The sequence below is a fragment of the Varanus komodoensis genome, unplaced genomic scaffold (genome assembly GCF_004798865.1).
Source record: "Varanus komodoensis strain SLA01 unplaced genomic scaffold, ASM479886v1 scaffold25, whole genome shotgun sequence".
In the NCBI taxonomy this organism is placed as follows: Eukaryota; Metazoa; Chordata; class Lepidosauria; order Squamata; family Varanidae; genus Varanus; species Varanus komodoensis.
Genome location: NW_025335661.1, coordinates 15,839,215 through 15,853,412, shown reverse-complemented (window position 1 = coordinate 15,853,412; position 14,198 = coordinate 15,839,215). Strand labels below are relative to the sequence as shown.

At 42.1% G+C, this 14,198-nt stretch overlaps 1 protein-coding gene across 2 annotated transcripts in view; it reads right to left on the bottom strand.

The window, feature by feature from the left end:
• The window catches only part of KCNAB1 (potassium voltage-gated channel subfamily A regulatory beta subunit 1), a 185,503-nt gene that overhangs the window by 51,475 nt on the left and 119,830 nt on the right, over positions 1 to 14,198 (bottom strand). For both annotated transcript variants that reach the window (XM_044432907.1, XM_044432908.1), the window contains exon 3: positions 9,089 to 9,126. In XM_044432907.1, coding sequence (XP_044288842.1) covers positions 9,089 to 9,126 — 38 coding nt within the window. The remainder of the gene's footprint in view (positions 1 to 9,088; positions 9,127 to 14,198) is intronic.

Sequence of the window (14,198 nt, the reverse complement as noted above, 5' to 3'; positions counted from 1 at the left end):
TAGAGTAAGGATGCTGGAGAAACCTGCAATGGGTTCAAAAGAGGACAGATTTCTATAAAACCAAGCTGTGGGTTCTGCAGTGAACCAGCTTTTTCCAAATCAAATGGCTTCTACAGACGGGTGTTTTACTTTTGGGGAGTTTTGTGCTAATTAGCTCACATGAATTAGCACTAGTGTTGATTAGAACACACACACACACACACACACACACACACGAGAAAATTCTGGCAAAGCCAAGTTCTGATTCCATCCATGGGTAGGTGATGCAATGGAAGACACTGTCAATCCACAGAACACAGAGCATCCCCGCCTAAGGGCAGCGTGCAGCCCTGCTGCTTTGCTTCTGCTCCTTTCCTTACACGCACAGGAACCACTGCGGCAGCAATGGGAAGTTAGCACTTCCTAAAGAAGCCCCAGAAACGAGAAAGAAATCTTTGTCTCAGTCCGAGGAGCACCCTTCTTTGAGCTCTGCTGCCCTTTTGCTTGCATCAACAAATATTTCCACTCATTCCCAGTTGGCTTCAGACCTGCTAGCTCCCCGGTGCAGTAACAGTGGGTCCCACTGGTGCATGACAATATTGCATTTGACACAAGATCCCTACCGCCAGCTTTTCTTAGTGAAAAGTATGGTTGCTTTTCTATGGAATTTTTGTCAAGGTGTGCTTGAAAAGGAGTGGGAGGGATATACAAGGGCTGAATCTCAAAAGCCTCATGATTGCAGCATTCCCATTTGCTTCAATGTAAATTACTCATATTCCAATAACGAAAGCATGGATTTATTTTTGTTTTCTTCTCTTTTTTGGTGCAGATTCTCCAGGCTGCCTAAAGGTTTTGTTTATGCTCTGCATATCGTTTGGCTTTGAGCAAGGGATGCAAGATGAAATATACCTTTTGATCATAAGATCCTTAGAACAAAAAGTGAATTTTGCTTTCTACAGTGAACCAAAAATAGTTCTTCGTATATGCTGTAGCTATTGTCACAGTTCCTCTGGTAAATAGCCAGCTATTTCTGATGACCTACACATCTGAAAAGCAAACCATTAGTGGTCATTACAAATGTCAGGGGCAGTTGTGATTCATTTTGCAGGTGAACTTATTCCTGGGTTGATGACAGCTCAGACTGCTGAATCAGCTCTGCTATTATATGAAACACGATACTCATGGGACTGTAACAACCTGACATTTATTTTAATTTAGAAAAAGAAAAAGAAAAAGAAAAAAGATTTAGCCAGAAGCAAACTATGAAAACTTTATTGTTTTACAGATGCAACAAAGTGGCACCTTAGCTAGCAGCACAAAAGGAAAAATAATGACAGTTTCAAAGAATGATAACTGTCTCTAATGCAGAACAGAAGCAACAGAGGGATGTGCACACCTGTGTCATACTTGAAAGGCTGGAAAAATGACTTTATTCTGGACTACATGCCATGGCTTTTATTGCTACTCTAGAACTGGTCGGCACAACTAGCCAAGCCAGAGGAGGGTGACACTTACACATCAACAACGAGGAGGAGGGGCATTGCCAAAAGGTGGACAACCAGGTTCTTAGCACCGCATGCCATTTGCATATGTGTAGGTGCGTATCCAGAAATAACTACTGTGGATTGCAGAGACACACAGTGCGTGTCATCACCACCGAGAAGCCGGACCACCTGCTTCTCTGTCCTCTGACCAGGTTTTAGCCAAGGATGGGCAGGTCTGAGGCCCCTGCTGTTCTCCCCATCTTTTGATTCTAAGAGCCCAGACTTGGAACGGGATGGTCCACCAAGCAGAGGCCTGTCCTTTGCCAGTGTCCCAGAGTGGAGGACTATCCCCTGTAATACAGACCCCTGGCCACCCTGACCCAGAGGGAGCCCAGCAGTTGCCACCTGAATCTCAAGAAACGGAACTTGCGGCCTGTCTGGGGTTGCAAAACCATGACAAGGGATGAGGCGTATCTGCGGCAGCAGCGCTTTTTCCAGCCAATCGCAGGACGGAACTTCAGGGACTACCTTAAAGCGAGAGCTGACTCTTCTGAGCCCTGAGCTTAACCAGCACAACAGTTGCAAATACACAAGCATCGCCTATGCAAACCTATATGTACAGGTGCACATGTGGAAATAGTATTACAATAATTGCCTTGAAAGAGTTCTCCGCATAATTTTAAATAATCAGAATAATTATAGACATATAATCCCACTACAGGGAAGAGACCAACGAAGTGACCTGCATGCCTGTTGTGGCACCCGCTGTCTAGGTACTAACTATAGATAGGCAACTTCAAAGCCCCTGTGCCCCTGTTCTTACAGGCGTTCCCCTCTAAACCAGACCTAAACTTTCAGAAAAAGAGCACCTTCACACTGAGAACTGCCCTCTATAAAGCAGGACTCCTATACATTGTATTCCCCTCATCCTCTTCTCTTTCTCCATTGTTGGTAGTGGCAGAAGAAAAGCGGTAACAAGGACAAAAGAGGCAGGGGGAGATTTTCTTTCCTGTAGCACCCAGACTTTTATTTCAGTGTTACTTTAGGGAAGGCACAGAGACCCCGATCCAGATCTTGGTCCGTGGAGGCATTTGTGTGTGGGGTGAATTGGGCTACAGCTGTCAGATTGTCTCAGGGATTCTTTCCTGGTTTTCACCATTCTTTGCTTGAAACTGAGATGAATCCGGGTCCAAGCCACAGAAATGTTTGGTTTGGTTGGCTCTGGATGTCATAATACGTGGCTGTGAGTCTGAATTGATTGGGGGACTCAGAAGCCTATTTGTACAGCTTGTTCTATTAGTCAGCAGGGTGAGTTGGTTCCTTGCAGAGGAACATGGTACCCTGCAAATACCTTGGAGTGACAGAAAGACAAGTGTGTCCTACATCGAATCAAGCCAGAACTTTCCCTGGCAGCAAAAATGATGAAACTGAAGCTGTTGGGCTTCAGGCACATCACGAGAGGGCACAACTCACCAGAGAAGACAATCATGCTAGGTCAAGTTGAAGGCAGAAAAAAGGGAAGACCAACTATGACATGCATCCTTTCCATGAAGGAAGCCACCAACTTGAGTTGACAAGAGCTGAGCGGGGATTGCATGGATAGGGCATTGAGAACATTCATCAAGTCGCAGGCAACCTGATGGCACAGAAATACCTCAGAAGAGATTCTGAGGTATCATTGAAAAGTTACCTATGCAGTGATCCCATGGTCTGTACACATTATCAGAAGGGGCATAGGGTTTTTCAGACTTCCACACCCACGGTCTGAGACTGCACTCCTACCTCAGAAGTAGGAATTGGAACTCTGTCCTTCCTCCCCAAATTCCTCATAGCCACTGTAGAAAGAATTGCAACACCTGTTCTCTAAAGTTAGGAAAGTGATCCTAGAGAGGGGTAAAAAGCCACAGGAAAAGGTATGGGGAAGAGACTATGAAAGCCAAGATATAAGGTATCCAGAAGTTGTTCTGGCCTTTTTTCCTTTCCTTCCAAGATGCTCAAGCTAGATGGGGAAAAAAAATGCAGAGCAAGGGGGGTGGAAGGTAAAGATTGTCTCTGCCACTCTTCCTACTCTGCACTAGATGCCCATAAGCTTCCTGGTAAGAATGCCGTATTGTATTATTACTACATTATCCTGATGGCACTGTTTTGATTTTGTGCCTTGGGCATCAATACCTCTTGGGCTGGTTTTGCCCATCCATGAGGGTTGTTGTCACTTGACTTATTCTTGCCTCAGTCCAGAAAGTAGCTATTCTTCTAGAAGGCAAATGTGATGGAGAAAGGGCTCTTTGTTAAAGCCTAACTTAGAAATTATGGTCTGCAGGACTGTGCAAAGTGCCTGTTCAATCCATTTGTAGCTGCACAAGAGTTTGGCACTTATTCTATACTATGGCGAATTTCCTCTTATTATACTTTCCCGCTTACTCGGCTAACCTTGTAATCAGTGATGGTCTTTCTTCATTGTCATGGCTGGTAACCTCTCCGTCCTCATTTTATCGTGCCACTGGATAAAGTAACCCTGACCTTGTACAATTTGTGAAGATGAATTCTTCATGTAGCAATTTTTCCATGTACTTCTCCTTAACGGAAACATTTTTCTAACAGTACTAGCTTAGATGATCACTGATTTATATTATCACTCTTAAAATAATTGAAAATACTGATCACATAATGAAACTTACCCACAGGTGACGACTTCTTTTCTCAAGTTAATGAAAAAGCACTTTGGAGGCAGTTTTTAAAAAATCTGATTCCCCAGTACAGGTGCATTTCTGAGGAAAACAGAAGTATCTCCTAGGGAGCCATGCCCTGTATTTTACAGAGGACAGTCCTCTATCTGAATGACTGGCAGACTTCATGGGCTGTCTAATCTAAGCCTGGTATAACGATAAAAAGCCACAAGATGGAGAACAGGAGGGGCCAAAAGTTACTTACCCATGTTTAACATTTCCCAGAGATCAGACTGAAATGGCATGCAGGTAGTTTGGTCACACATCTCCCCACTATGTGAGATGTGCTTAAATTGTAGCCATTACTTCTAAATTTGCACATTTTATGCAAGTCTGTGTTTTTTGTCTTCTTTTCAGATGATGAATTTCCTCTTTCCTGTAAATGGGTCTGTTGCCACCCAAGTATCTCTTAAGGGGATGACAACTTAAAATGCAATAAACAAAAGCTGCTATGATTCTTCTGGGGAGATGCCATTATTTTCCAACAATTTGGCTCCCTTACAATATAATGCTGGAAACTACTCTGATGTACTCCAAATGATACCACTCTACTTGGATTGTCAACTTTCAGTTTCCAAAAGAGTCGTATTCGTATGGAAACAGAGAGGAACGGGACAGTAGGACCAAGAGGGAATCCAGCAAGTCTGGGAAGGACCCACCTGAACGAATGTCTCCTTCCTTATACACCCTCACACCCCTTAAGATCTGTGGGAGATTCCCTGCTCCGGGAACCCTCCCTGTAGGAGGTAAGAAGGACATCTTCTCAGAGTAGGGTCTTCTCTGCGGTGGTGCCCAGATTGTGGAATGCATTCCCCAGAGAAGTTTGCCTGGTGCCAAGCCTATATTCTTTTCGGCACCAGGTCAAAACCATTATTTTAAAAATTAGCATTTTAATGGTTTTAACAGTCACTTTTGAATTGATTTATTTTTATTGGTTGTATATATGTTTTTATATTGCTGTATTGATTCTTTTTACTAGATTTTGATTTTAATGTTGTAAGCCGTCCTGAGATGCTATACATGAAGGATGCCATAGAAATGTTTTAAATAAATAAAAAAATCGGTTGTGGGTGGAGTCTGGCAGAATGCACTGGGCAAGAGGTGAGACTTGTTGAATCCTGGACAGAGCCTGGAAGAATCTGATGGACCATGAGTGGAACGGGAGTCCGTTGGCTTTTTAAGGCCCATTGCTATTTATTTATTTATATGCCGCCCCATTTGCGCCATTTGCATAAGCCTCAGTGTGGCTTCCAATCCATAAATAAATACAATCTATAGAAATACATAAAATACTGGAGACATCCTGGCAAAATTTTAAAATCAATAAATAACATCAACAATTAAAATAGCGTTTAAATAATTAGGTGACAGAACATGGTTTTATGAGTCAAACCAGTAGCATACTGGCTGTTTGGCAAGCCAGGGGTGTGTTGTCATGGTCTGAGGGCTTGACTAGGCCTGGGGAGACCAAAGTGCCCATTCCCACTGATTATGGAACTCACTAGGCAATACTACTGCATCATTCCAAGTCCAGACTAGCTCCTTCTATGAGGAGCTCCACGGAGTCTGTGCTGAAGCAGGCTCCCAGTCTTTCCAGAAGTGTCTCACAGGCTCTGGAGTTGTGCAGTTCTAAGCTGGCTCTGGGAAGTAAATCTTCCTTGCCACACAGACAAGGAGATCAGGGTCAACATCTTTGGTGCTAAAACCCAACTATGGGAGTGCACGGTGCTGAAGAAGCAACCCCAGTGTAGTTACTTTGTGAGAACTTCTGGTAAACATTTATTTATTTAGCCATAGGGAATCTTGGGGCAATGTACACAACATGAAAAACCAAGCAACCAGCAAACCCAATATTTAATTGTTAAAACTGGTAACAGATTTAAAAGATAAATTAAAATAGCAATTCTTCACCTAGCAGGTCAAGTGAAACTCAAAGTTCCATCTACCTCAAGCATAAATTAAATCTAAAAGGGTGATGTTCTGAAATATTTAAATCTTTGGGTAAGAAGAAATGTTTTGATGTGGATGCCGAAAAGAAATCAAGGCTGGGATCGATCATGCCATAACATGCCATATTTCCTGTTCTACATTCAGTGCCCTCAGATACAGATGCTGGTGGTCTAACCAACAAACTACTGCATGAGTTGATTGCAATTTTCTCTTTTTTGCCACCACTGAAGTGGCAAAATATATTTTCCAGGCCTATTCATTCACGTGTGATGACATATGTGCTAATGACTTAGTGCAGCTATCAGCGATCAAAAGCCAATCTTTGGGATGATATTGCCCACCACCAAGGGCCAGAGTTGAGAAAGAACATCATTTGATGTAGTCGACCTTGCAATAAAAATGTAGAAAATGTGCAGTGTAATCTTATCCATGTTCATTCAGCAGAAAATCCCACCAATTCCCAGGGATGTGCGTACAGGACAAGACTACAGGGGAACAAGAGCTTTTCTATATGAAACATTTATTGGCTGCTTGTCATTCCCTACTCATGCTTCTTTATGGGTTTGTTAGACAATCTTGTAACTCTCCAGTTTTGGTTCTGTGTATAACTAGCAGTTTTGGTGAGGTTTTTAGTGAGGCATTTAACTATGAAATTGGAAGAAAACACACTTTCCTCTTGTGTATTTTGCTGTTTTACAGTGCCACCTAGAGATTATGTAGCAGAACAGCAGAAATGGAAATGTTGCTTTCACAGTGCTTGGATCGCAATTCTGTGACAAAGCTGGAAGTCAATAAGGCAGATTAACAGACAATTAACACACTTGTGCTAATTGTGTGCTATTGCATTTGTGACTTCCCATGGCCATCTGCATTTATACTGTGGGAACAGAATTCTGGACAAGATGGATCTGCTTCTAAATGGATTTGTTTAGGCTTAATCTGCTAATCGGTGTTCTTTCTGTCAAAGGAAATCCAGAAAACTGGGCAACAATGAGCATCTGAATGTCTGAATGTCATGTACTCTACCAGATCCAACATTTGTGAGGAGATGTCAACAGTGCTGGCCTTAAGCTCACCGAAACTGCACGGTGGTGATGAAGTGGCCACAGTCTCACTGCTGTCACCTTGCGGCATTCTTTCATTGTCAAGTCTGGGGTTCCTTGCTCCTACCCCACGGCACTCTGTTACAGAAGCCAGTACCCCACCAGTGAACCATTTCATTAGCTACGGCTGCAGCTTTCCCCTTTTACTCACATGTAAGCAGGAGCAACACAGTTGGGAAGCCCTACCCATTCATACGGAATCCCTACTCAGGGCAGGAATCCGGTTTGAGACATCCCTGAAGGATGGCTGTCCTGCCTATGCCTGAATTCCATCAGCCACAGAGAGGTCTCCGCCTCCCTAGGTAGCTGGCTCCATTTTTCTGACTGCTCTGACCATTAACATGTTTCCCCTGATGTGCCACCAAAATCTGCCTTCTGTAATTTAAGGCCCTTATTTTGGGTCCTGCACTGTTGGCTGATAAGGAGACAGTGTTGAACTCTCTTCTGTGAACTTTCCTCCGTCAAGCATTCGTTAGAGCATCCATTATTTCCTACTCCTGGTTGTTTATTGGTTCTTTAGACCCTCCAGTTTTGCTTCTGTTCTGAAATAGCATTTTTGGAAAGTTTTTGTTTAAGAGCAGCAAAAAAGCAGCATTTAATTGTTTAGAATGTAAGAAAATGCTTTTCCAGTTGTGTAATTACACCAGTCTACCCATGGTCAGCTTGGAGGTCATGCAGTGGAGATACAGGAAAAGAAAGATTACTCTGTCATGGTTGGATTTCAATTCTGTGATGAAAAGGAAAGTCAATTCAGTAGAAGAACAGCCTGGTATAGGTTCTGGGGACTGCACTTTAGGCACCCCAGAGGTCTTATCATATCCCCCATGTGTCCCCTCTGCTTAAAACCAAACATACCTTGTTCTTTCAATCATTCCTCACAAATCAGTTTCTAGTCCCCTGACCAGAGGCAGTCTTAGAGGCTGGAGCCCCAAATCTTTGGTCTTCCCAAGTCCTGAATCTCGGGGAGACCACCTGTCCTGTCAGCATGGGTCCTTGGGGTTCCGGCAATCCCTGCTGCGTCTGATCCCTCCAGAACAGCTGACAGTTTTGCCCATGTGGGCTCCATCTTCTGCTGCTCTTGCCCATGACTCTTTTGGCTTGATTTCCCCCCTAAAGTCAAAAGCCCTCCTTTCCCCAGACCCACCCCTTTAAGGGTGTCCTTAAAGTCACCCTCACACATACACATACAAAGATCTTAGTGCATGAGGAAATTAGCACATGCACATCTTGTGCATTTTTCTTGTCCTCTGGAGCCTGGTACCGTCTCTGCTGCTGAGCATTTTTGCTGCCCTTCCTTGCACTTGTTCCAATTTATCTGACTCCATCTTCAAACGTGGTGTCCAGAAGTGGACCCAGTATTTGGGGTCTGACCTGCACAGAGCAGAGATGGACTGTTCATGTGACATTTGGGTCAAAGGTTCTCAGCTGAGACTGTGGCTGAGCGAAAATTTGAGCCAGCTCTGTGGCTCACAACTCATTCTCTTCACCACCACATTACATTGGCTTTCAAACATACTATCTTGGTAGCCCTCTTAACGGCCCCTCTCTCTCTTTTGGGAACCAAGCTTGCTTGCCACTTTTTAAAGTATTTTGGTTGGGTTACAGCAGTATGATCTTAATTCAGAAGGTGCACTTGTGTGCACTGGATGCTCAGTTCTGAAAAAGGAAAGGATATTCTGAAACCAAAGAGATGTGGAAATGCTTTGCTGCTATGTATGATCGTACATTTCCTGTGACAGGAAGAGATTCACTTTAGTCTAACATCTGTGACTTGACTTTTAATTAAAATTACAGATATCATCCAAATCCTATTCTATAAATTATAGTTAAATGAAACATCACTTACCTCATCTGAAATTTGTCCTCCAAATGTGACCCATGTCCCTAGAAAGAAACACAATGATTTGTTATTCTTTAGGGCTTTCCTTTGATATACAAAACACATTATAATTAGGATACTTTTCCCGTAGGGAATCTCCTGAGGTTGATGTGTTCGGTGAGCAATTTTCTAATGAGAATGTACACCATGGACTAGGAAAGCTTTCAGTTTAATTGGTTGACATGCTACAGTGCCCCTGCACTTCTACTGCTCAAGAAGTTGGTCATAATTAAGTAGGAATTTTTCCTTTCTGAACAGGACATGGATGAAATGGCTCAATGCGAAAAGATTGCTGTCAGTGGGAGCACATGTCTTGTTTGCAATTAGCCATGGTTAAGTGTGACAATAGTGAAGTGCCCCAGAAGATCTCGAAGCTTGCTTTGACCGGGCAGGATGGTCACCCCACTGGCCAGGGCAGTTCCCACAAAACTATTCCACACCAAATATCTGAGGTGGCATAATGAAAGACAGCTTAATTTAATCTTGCATGCACAAGAACAAGCCTAACTGAGTTCAATAAGGCCCATTTCCAGTGGACATAAGATTGCAGCCTTACAGAGAAATCCAAACTGAGGGGAGGATGGCCAGATGTCCTGATTTGCAGAGCTCAGTCCTCTGTTTTGGAGAACTGGCAGAAAGTGTCCTCTGTTTGATGGGCTATCCAGTCTGGATCTAGTCTAAAGTGAAAGAGCCCAAGAAGGAGAGATCATGGACTCCTAAGCCACTCAGGAACACTTAGTACCTGGCCAATAGTAGACTGAATAGGCAAACTGATCACACCCTTTCCAATTAGCCTTTGTCCTCTTTTGTGGGGGCAATACATTTCCTCTCTTTTGGTGTAGCATAAATGGTCACCCTACATTAAGATCACATTTCATGAGGACTAGCTAAATGCTCCAGTGTTGAAATTACATATATTGACTTTTTAACTTAAGGGTTGAAACGTAACACTCACCCTTACCAGCCAATAATTACAGCCCTTTTTTGCAATAACATACCAACACCCCACCCCCACACACACACCAAAAAGTGGCACCATACACACTGCATATTGGCGAGTTCCTTGTAATTGGTCATTATTTACCAGGTATCTTGGATGATAATACAGGTTAAGTATGAATTATTATAGGAGGTACTAATAAAGTTTCAAGATAACTCAATGATCATGTCATAAAGAACAGCGAGAAGAGAGAGATATAAAAGAAATGTTCCTGATAGTGAAACAGAAACCATTTGTTCTGATTAGACGTTGCCGTGAATTGATTTTTCAGTGGGTGCTCCCTGCTAAACCCTTTAGAAACAGTCCTTATTCCAGTACACTGCTTGGCATTTCTCACTTTTTCCATTCCAGCTGCAGCTCCCATAATCAACATCATCATTAATTTTATTTCTATACCACGCAACAGCTGAAGCCCTCTGGGTGGATGAACCACAACTCCTAAAATACAATAAAATACAAGTAACAGGTCTGCCAATATCTTAGTCTAGCCTTCCCCCACCAACCTAGTGCCCTCTGGGTTTTTCTTGACAATTGTAGATAATGGGACTTGTAGTGTGTAGGGAACCAGATTGGGAAAGGCTGCCTGTGTTAGAGGACATCCTTTCTCTTTTATAGATTCGTAATGTACAGGTACGTATCAATGACATGGTTAGCTTTTTAGGGGTTGTTTTTTATTTCTAATATATGCAGATCTGGAAAGTATTGTGGCTTATTGATAAGTAAAAGGTTAAACAGCCTTTGTTTTGTTCTCACCACTTGAGTTTACACATCATGTTGATATGGAAGAACAGAGTGCTGAAGTGTGAAAAATGGGAATTATATAAAACATTGTCCTCTGCTCTTTGTTACCTAGTTACCATGTCACTTCGATTCAGTCACAGTCACAAAGCAACCTCGAGCCTGCCAACTCAGAAATGTGAATGCGTTAATGTGGCTGGGTGAATGTGTCAAGGCAGTGTTTGACTCGATGGAGAAAGGTGGGAGAGGCTTAATAAAGTAAGCTTCACCCCATGTCTCTCCCTTCCCAATTTTAGTTGCCCTACACAGTCTTCTAAAAATGGTAGCTGAGGGAGCTGTCATATCAGGTTAGGCATAATTAAGAAAGAAATCAAAAACAAAACTGGTATTATCGCACTTCCCTTCTATGAATCCCTCGTGATGCGGCCATACTTGGAATGCTATGCACATCTCTGGCCAACACACCTAAAAATGGATATTATAGATTTGGGGAAACTGCAGAAAAGGATAACTAAAATAACCAAGGCACTAAAGCAACCTCCTCGTAAGGAAAGCTTACAATTTAGGGGACTTAAGGGGGAAGAACAAGCAGGGACATGATAGGATTGTATGAAATTATGCAGGATGAGGAGACATCTCTCTCCCTCTGTGTAATGACAGTAGAACCAAACTGATTCTCATACTGCATTACCTCGTGAAACTGATTGGTGGAAGATTCAGGACCAGGAGGAGGAGGAGGAGGAGGAGGAGGAGGAGGAGGAGGAGGAGGAGGAGGGGAAAAATGTATTTTACAGAGTGCATAAATAAAAAATTCAATTCACTTCTACAAAATCTAGTGATGATCACCAATTTGGATGGCTTTAAAAGATCTCTGGACAGAACCTAATATCTCCGTACACCACTTGGTTCCATGCCCTGCTTCTGGGTTTCGTGAATGCATCTGCTTGGTCGCCGTGTGAACAGATTTGGACTAGGTAGATGTTTGGTTTGAGCCAGTATGGCTCTTCTTATGGTCTTAGTTTGCCCTGGATATATTTATTAATTATTTTATTAATAGAAGTGCAGGATAACTATCATCAAGCTATCTTTATCAAGCTGAAGTCATATTTGTTATTCCATCCTGAGCTAATAAAAGGCATTTCTGCCACTGAGGCCGCCTGGGCATCAAATGATGATTGCTCCAGGAGCATACACAAATTTCTGTATCCACTTGACGAGTAAACATAAAACAAACTTAATTTCAAGAACAAGTGGGATCTGTTGCAAAATGTTCAGGATATTCTACTCCATCTTCCTCTCATACAGTTTTTCATTTCCCCAGTTTCTAAACAGTTTAGAAAGGGTAGAAATATTGACTCATGTTCAAAGAAATATTTGCCCTGGACTAGGGTGAGGGTTGAACCCAGGGTAGGGTTAGGGTTAGAAAAACTAGGTGTCCTGGCATGATTTTAATGCTTGGAATGTGTTTAGAAAGGGTAGAAACGATGAGCAGTGCAGAAATGCTACTCGAACAGAGGATTTTAAAAATTGCCTTAGGTTCAAAGGAATTTCTGGCCCAAATTAGGGTTAGGGTTGAACCAGGGGTAGGGTTAGGGTTAGAAAAACTAGGTGTCCTGGCATGATTTTAATGCTTGGAATGTGTTTCAAAAGGGAAGAAAAGATGAGCAGAGCAGAAATGCTACTCAAAGAGCGCTTTTTCAAAATTACCTTATGTTCAATGGAATTTCTGACCCAAATTAGGGTTAGGGTTCTAAACAGTTAAAATTCAACTGAATTGAGCTTAATCTGCTGTCATTGGACTGTTTGGGTTGATCTTTAGGGTTGAACTCCACCAAGATACATTTGTATTTCTGCTAGGGGCTCTTCTGAAGCCATCAGTTTACCCTTATGTACAGATTAACTTTCTGTACTCTGGTTGTCTCTCTATATGTTGGACGACAACTTGCATAACTCTCAGCCAGCGTGGTCATCCTGCCCTCTAGACACACCGTTCATGATTCCCAGCTTGGGGAAGCTGACAAAGATGGGGCCATTTTAGCTATTTAAGGACTTGCACTGGGCAAGCTGAGATTGCTGTTGATATATCTGAAAGCACATAATATGCCAGATGCACCCCAAAGCACCCTCCTCTTCTACAACATTACTCATAAGGCTTTAATATACTAATGACGCACCTGGTTGGGACTCAGGGGAAAATATGAATTAGCTTCCTGTTTCTAGTACACTTTTTCTTCTAGCTTATTTCCTGTCTTTAATATGCTTCCCAATGTCTGCTCCGGTAACAACTTCTTGGCATCTCAGTTTTCATTAGGAAAATAATGATACTGTATTTTGCTTCCAAAATCTTTTCTCTTTTTGGTATCTTTTCTCTATATACATTCCACATGCCTTGTGCACAGGGATAGCTTACCAAAATTAACACCAAAAGACCCCTCCCCCCCACTCCAAAAGATAAAGAGAGTTAATTCAGGAAGCCAATTTTCTGTGTAAGTGATTAAAACAATCCAGGAAACGTATTCACATTTGAAAGCTTCAATTGTTTTATTAATAAATCAGTGAATTAAAATTAATCTTCTGACTGAACTCTTTCAAACTCTCTACCATCTTTTAAAAGCCTCTGTGTGATTTACTGTTAAGTAACGAGAAGAAAAATAAAAAGGAATAATGGGTCTACTTTGTGGATTCATTTTTGTTTTCCTTTTAAATTTAGGATAAGGTGCATATATGCAAGTATACCCCAAGTGAGTGTAGGCATGTTTCATCTGCATCTTTCTGATGTGTACAGCCTCTCTCTCTGACTGATATCTGCTATTTACTCTAGCAATGGCAAATAGCTTCAAGGAAAATTCACAGCGCTGATATGATCCATTCCACTTACTCCAATATTCTACTGCATAGCTAGGTTTGCAAAATGGAGAAGTGGGGTGGAACAGCAATGGAAATCACCATGTATGTGTATATTACTTAGATTTGCTCATGATTCCTAAATAATCTCTTTCTCTGAAAGAATCAATTAACAAAGTTAGCATTATTTACACTGATACATTCTGGTTCATCTTTACAATTTATTTGTACATCATTCATATATAGAAAATTGGCTAGGAAGTACATGCTAGTGGAGCATACTGGGAGTAAGAAACTGAAATGTGAGCCAGATTCTCACAAATTTTTACCCCTGGCATGACCTTCACTGGCAACCTCAGGTTTTTGTTACTTTTTTCTTTCATCTGTGAAATTGGGGTCATGATATTGAACAACTTTCAGAAGCTGTTGTGGTGATTTTTGAGATTCCACAGCAGAGGTGTGTTGTACTTTATACTATTTATATATCACTTCTCA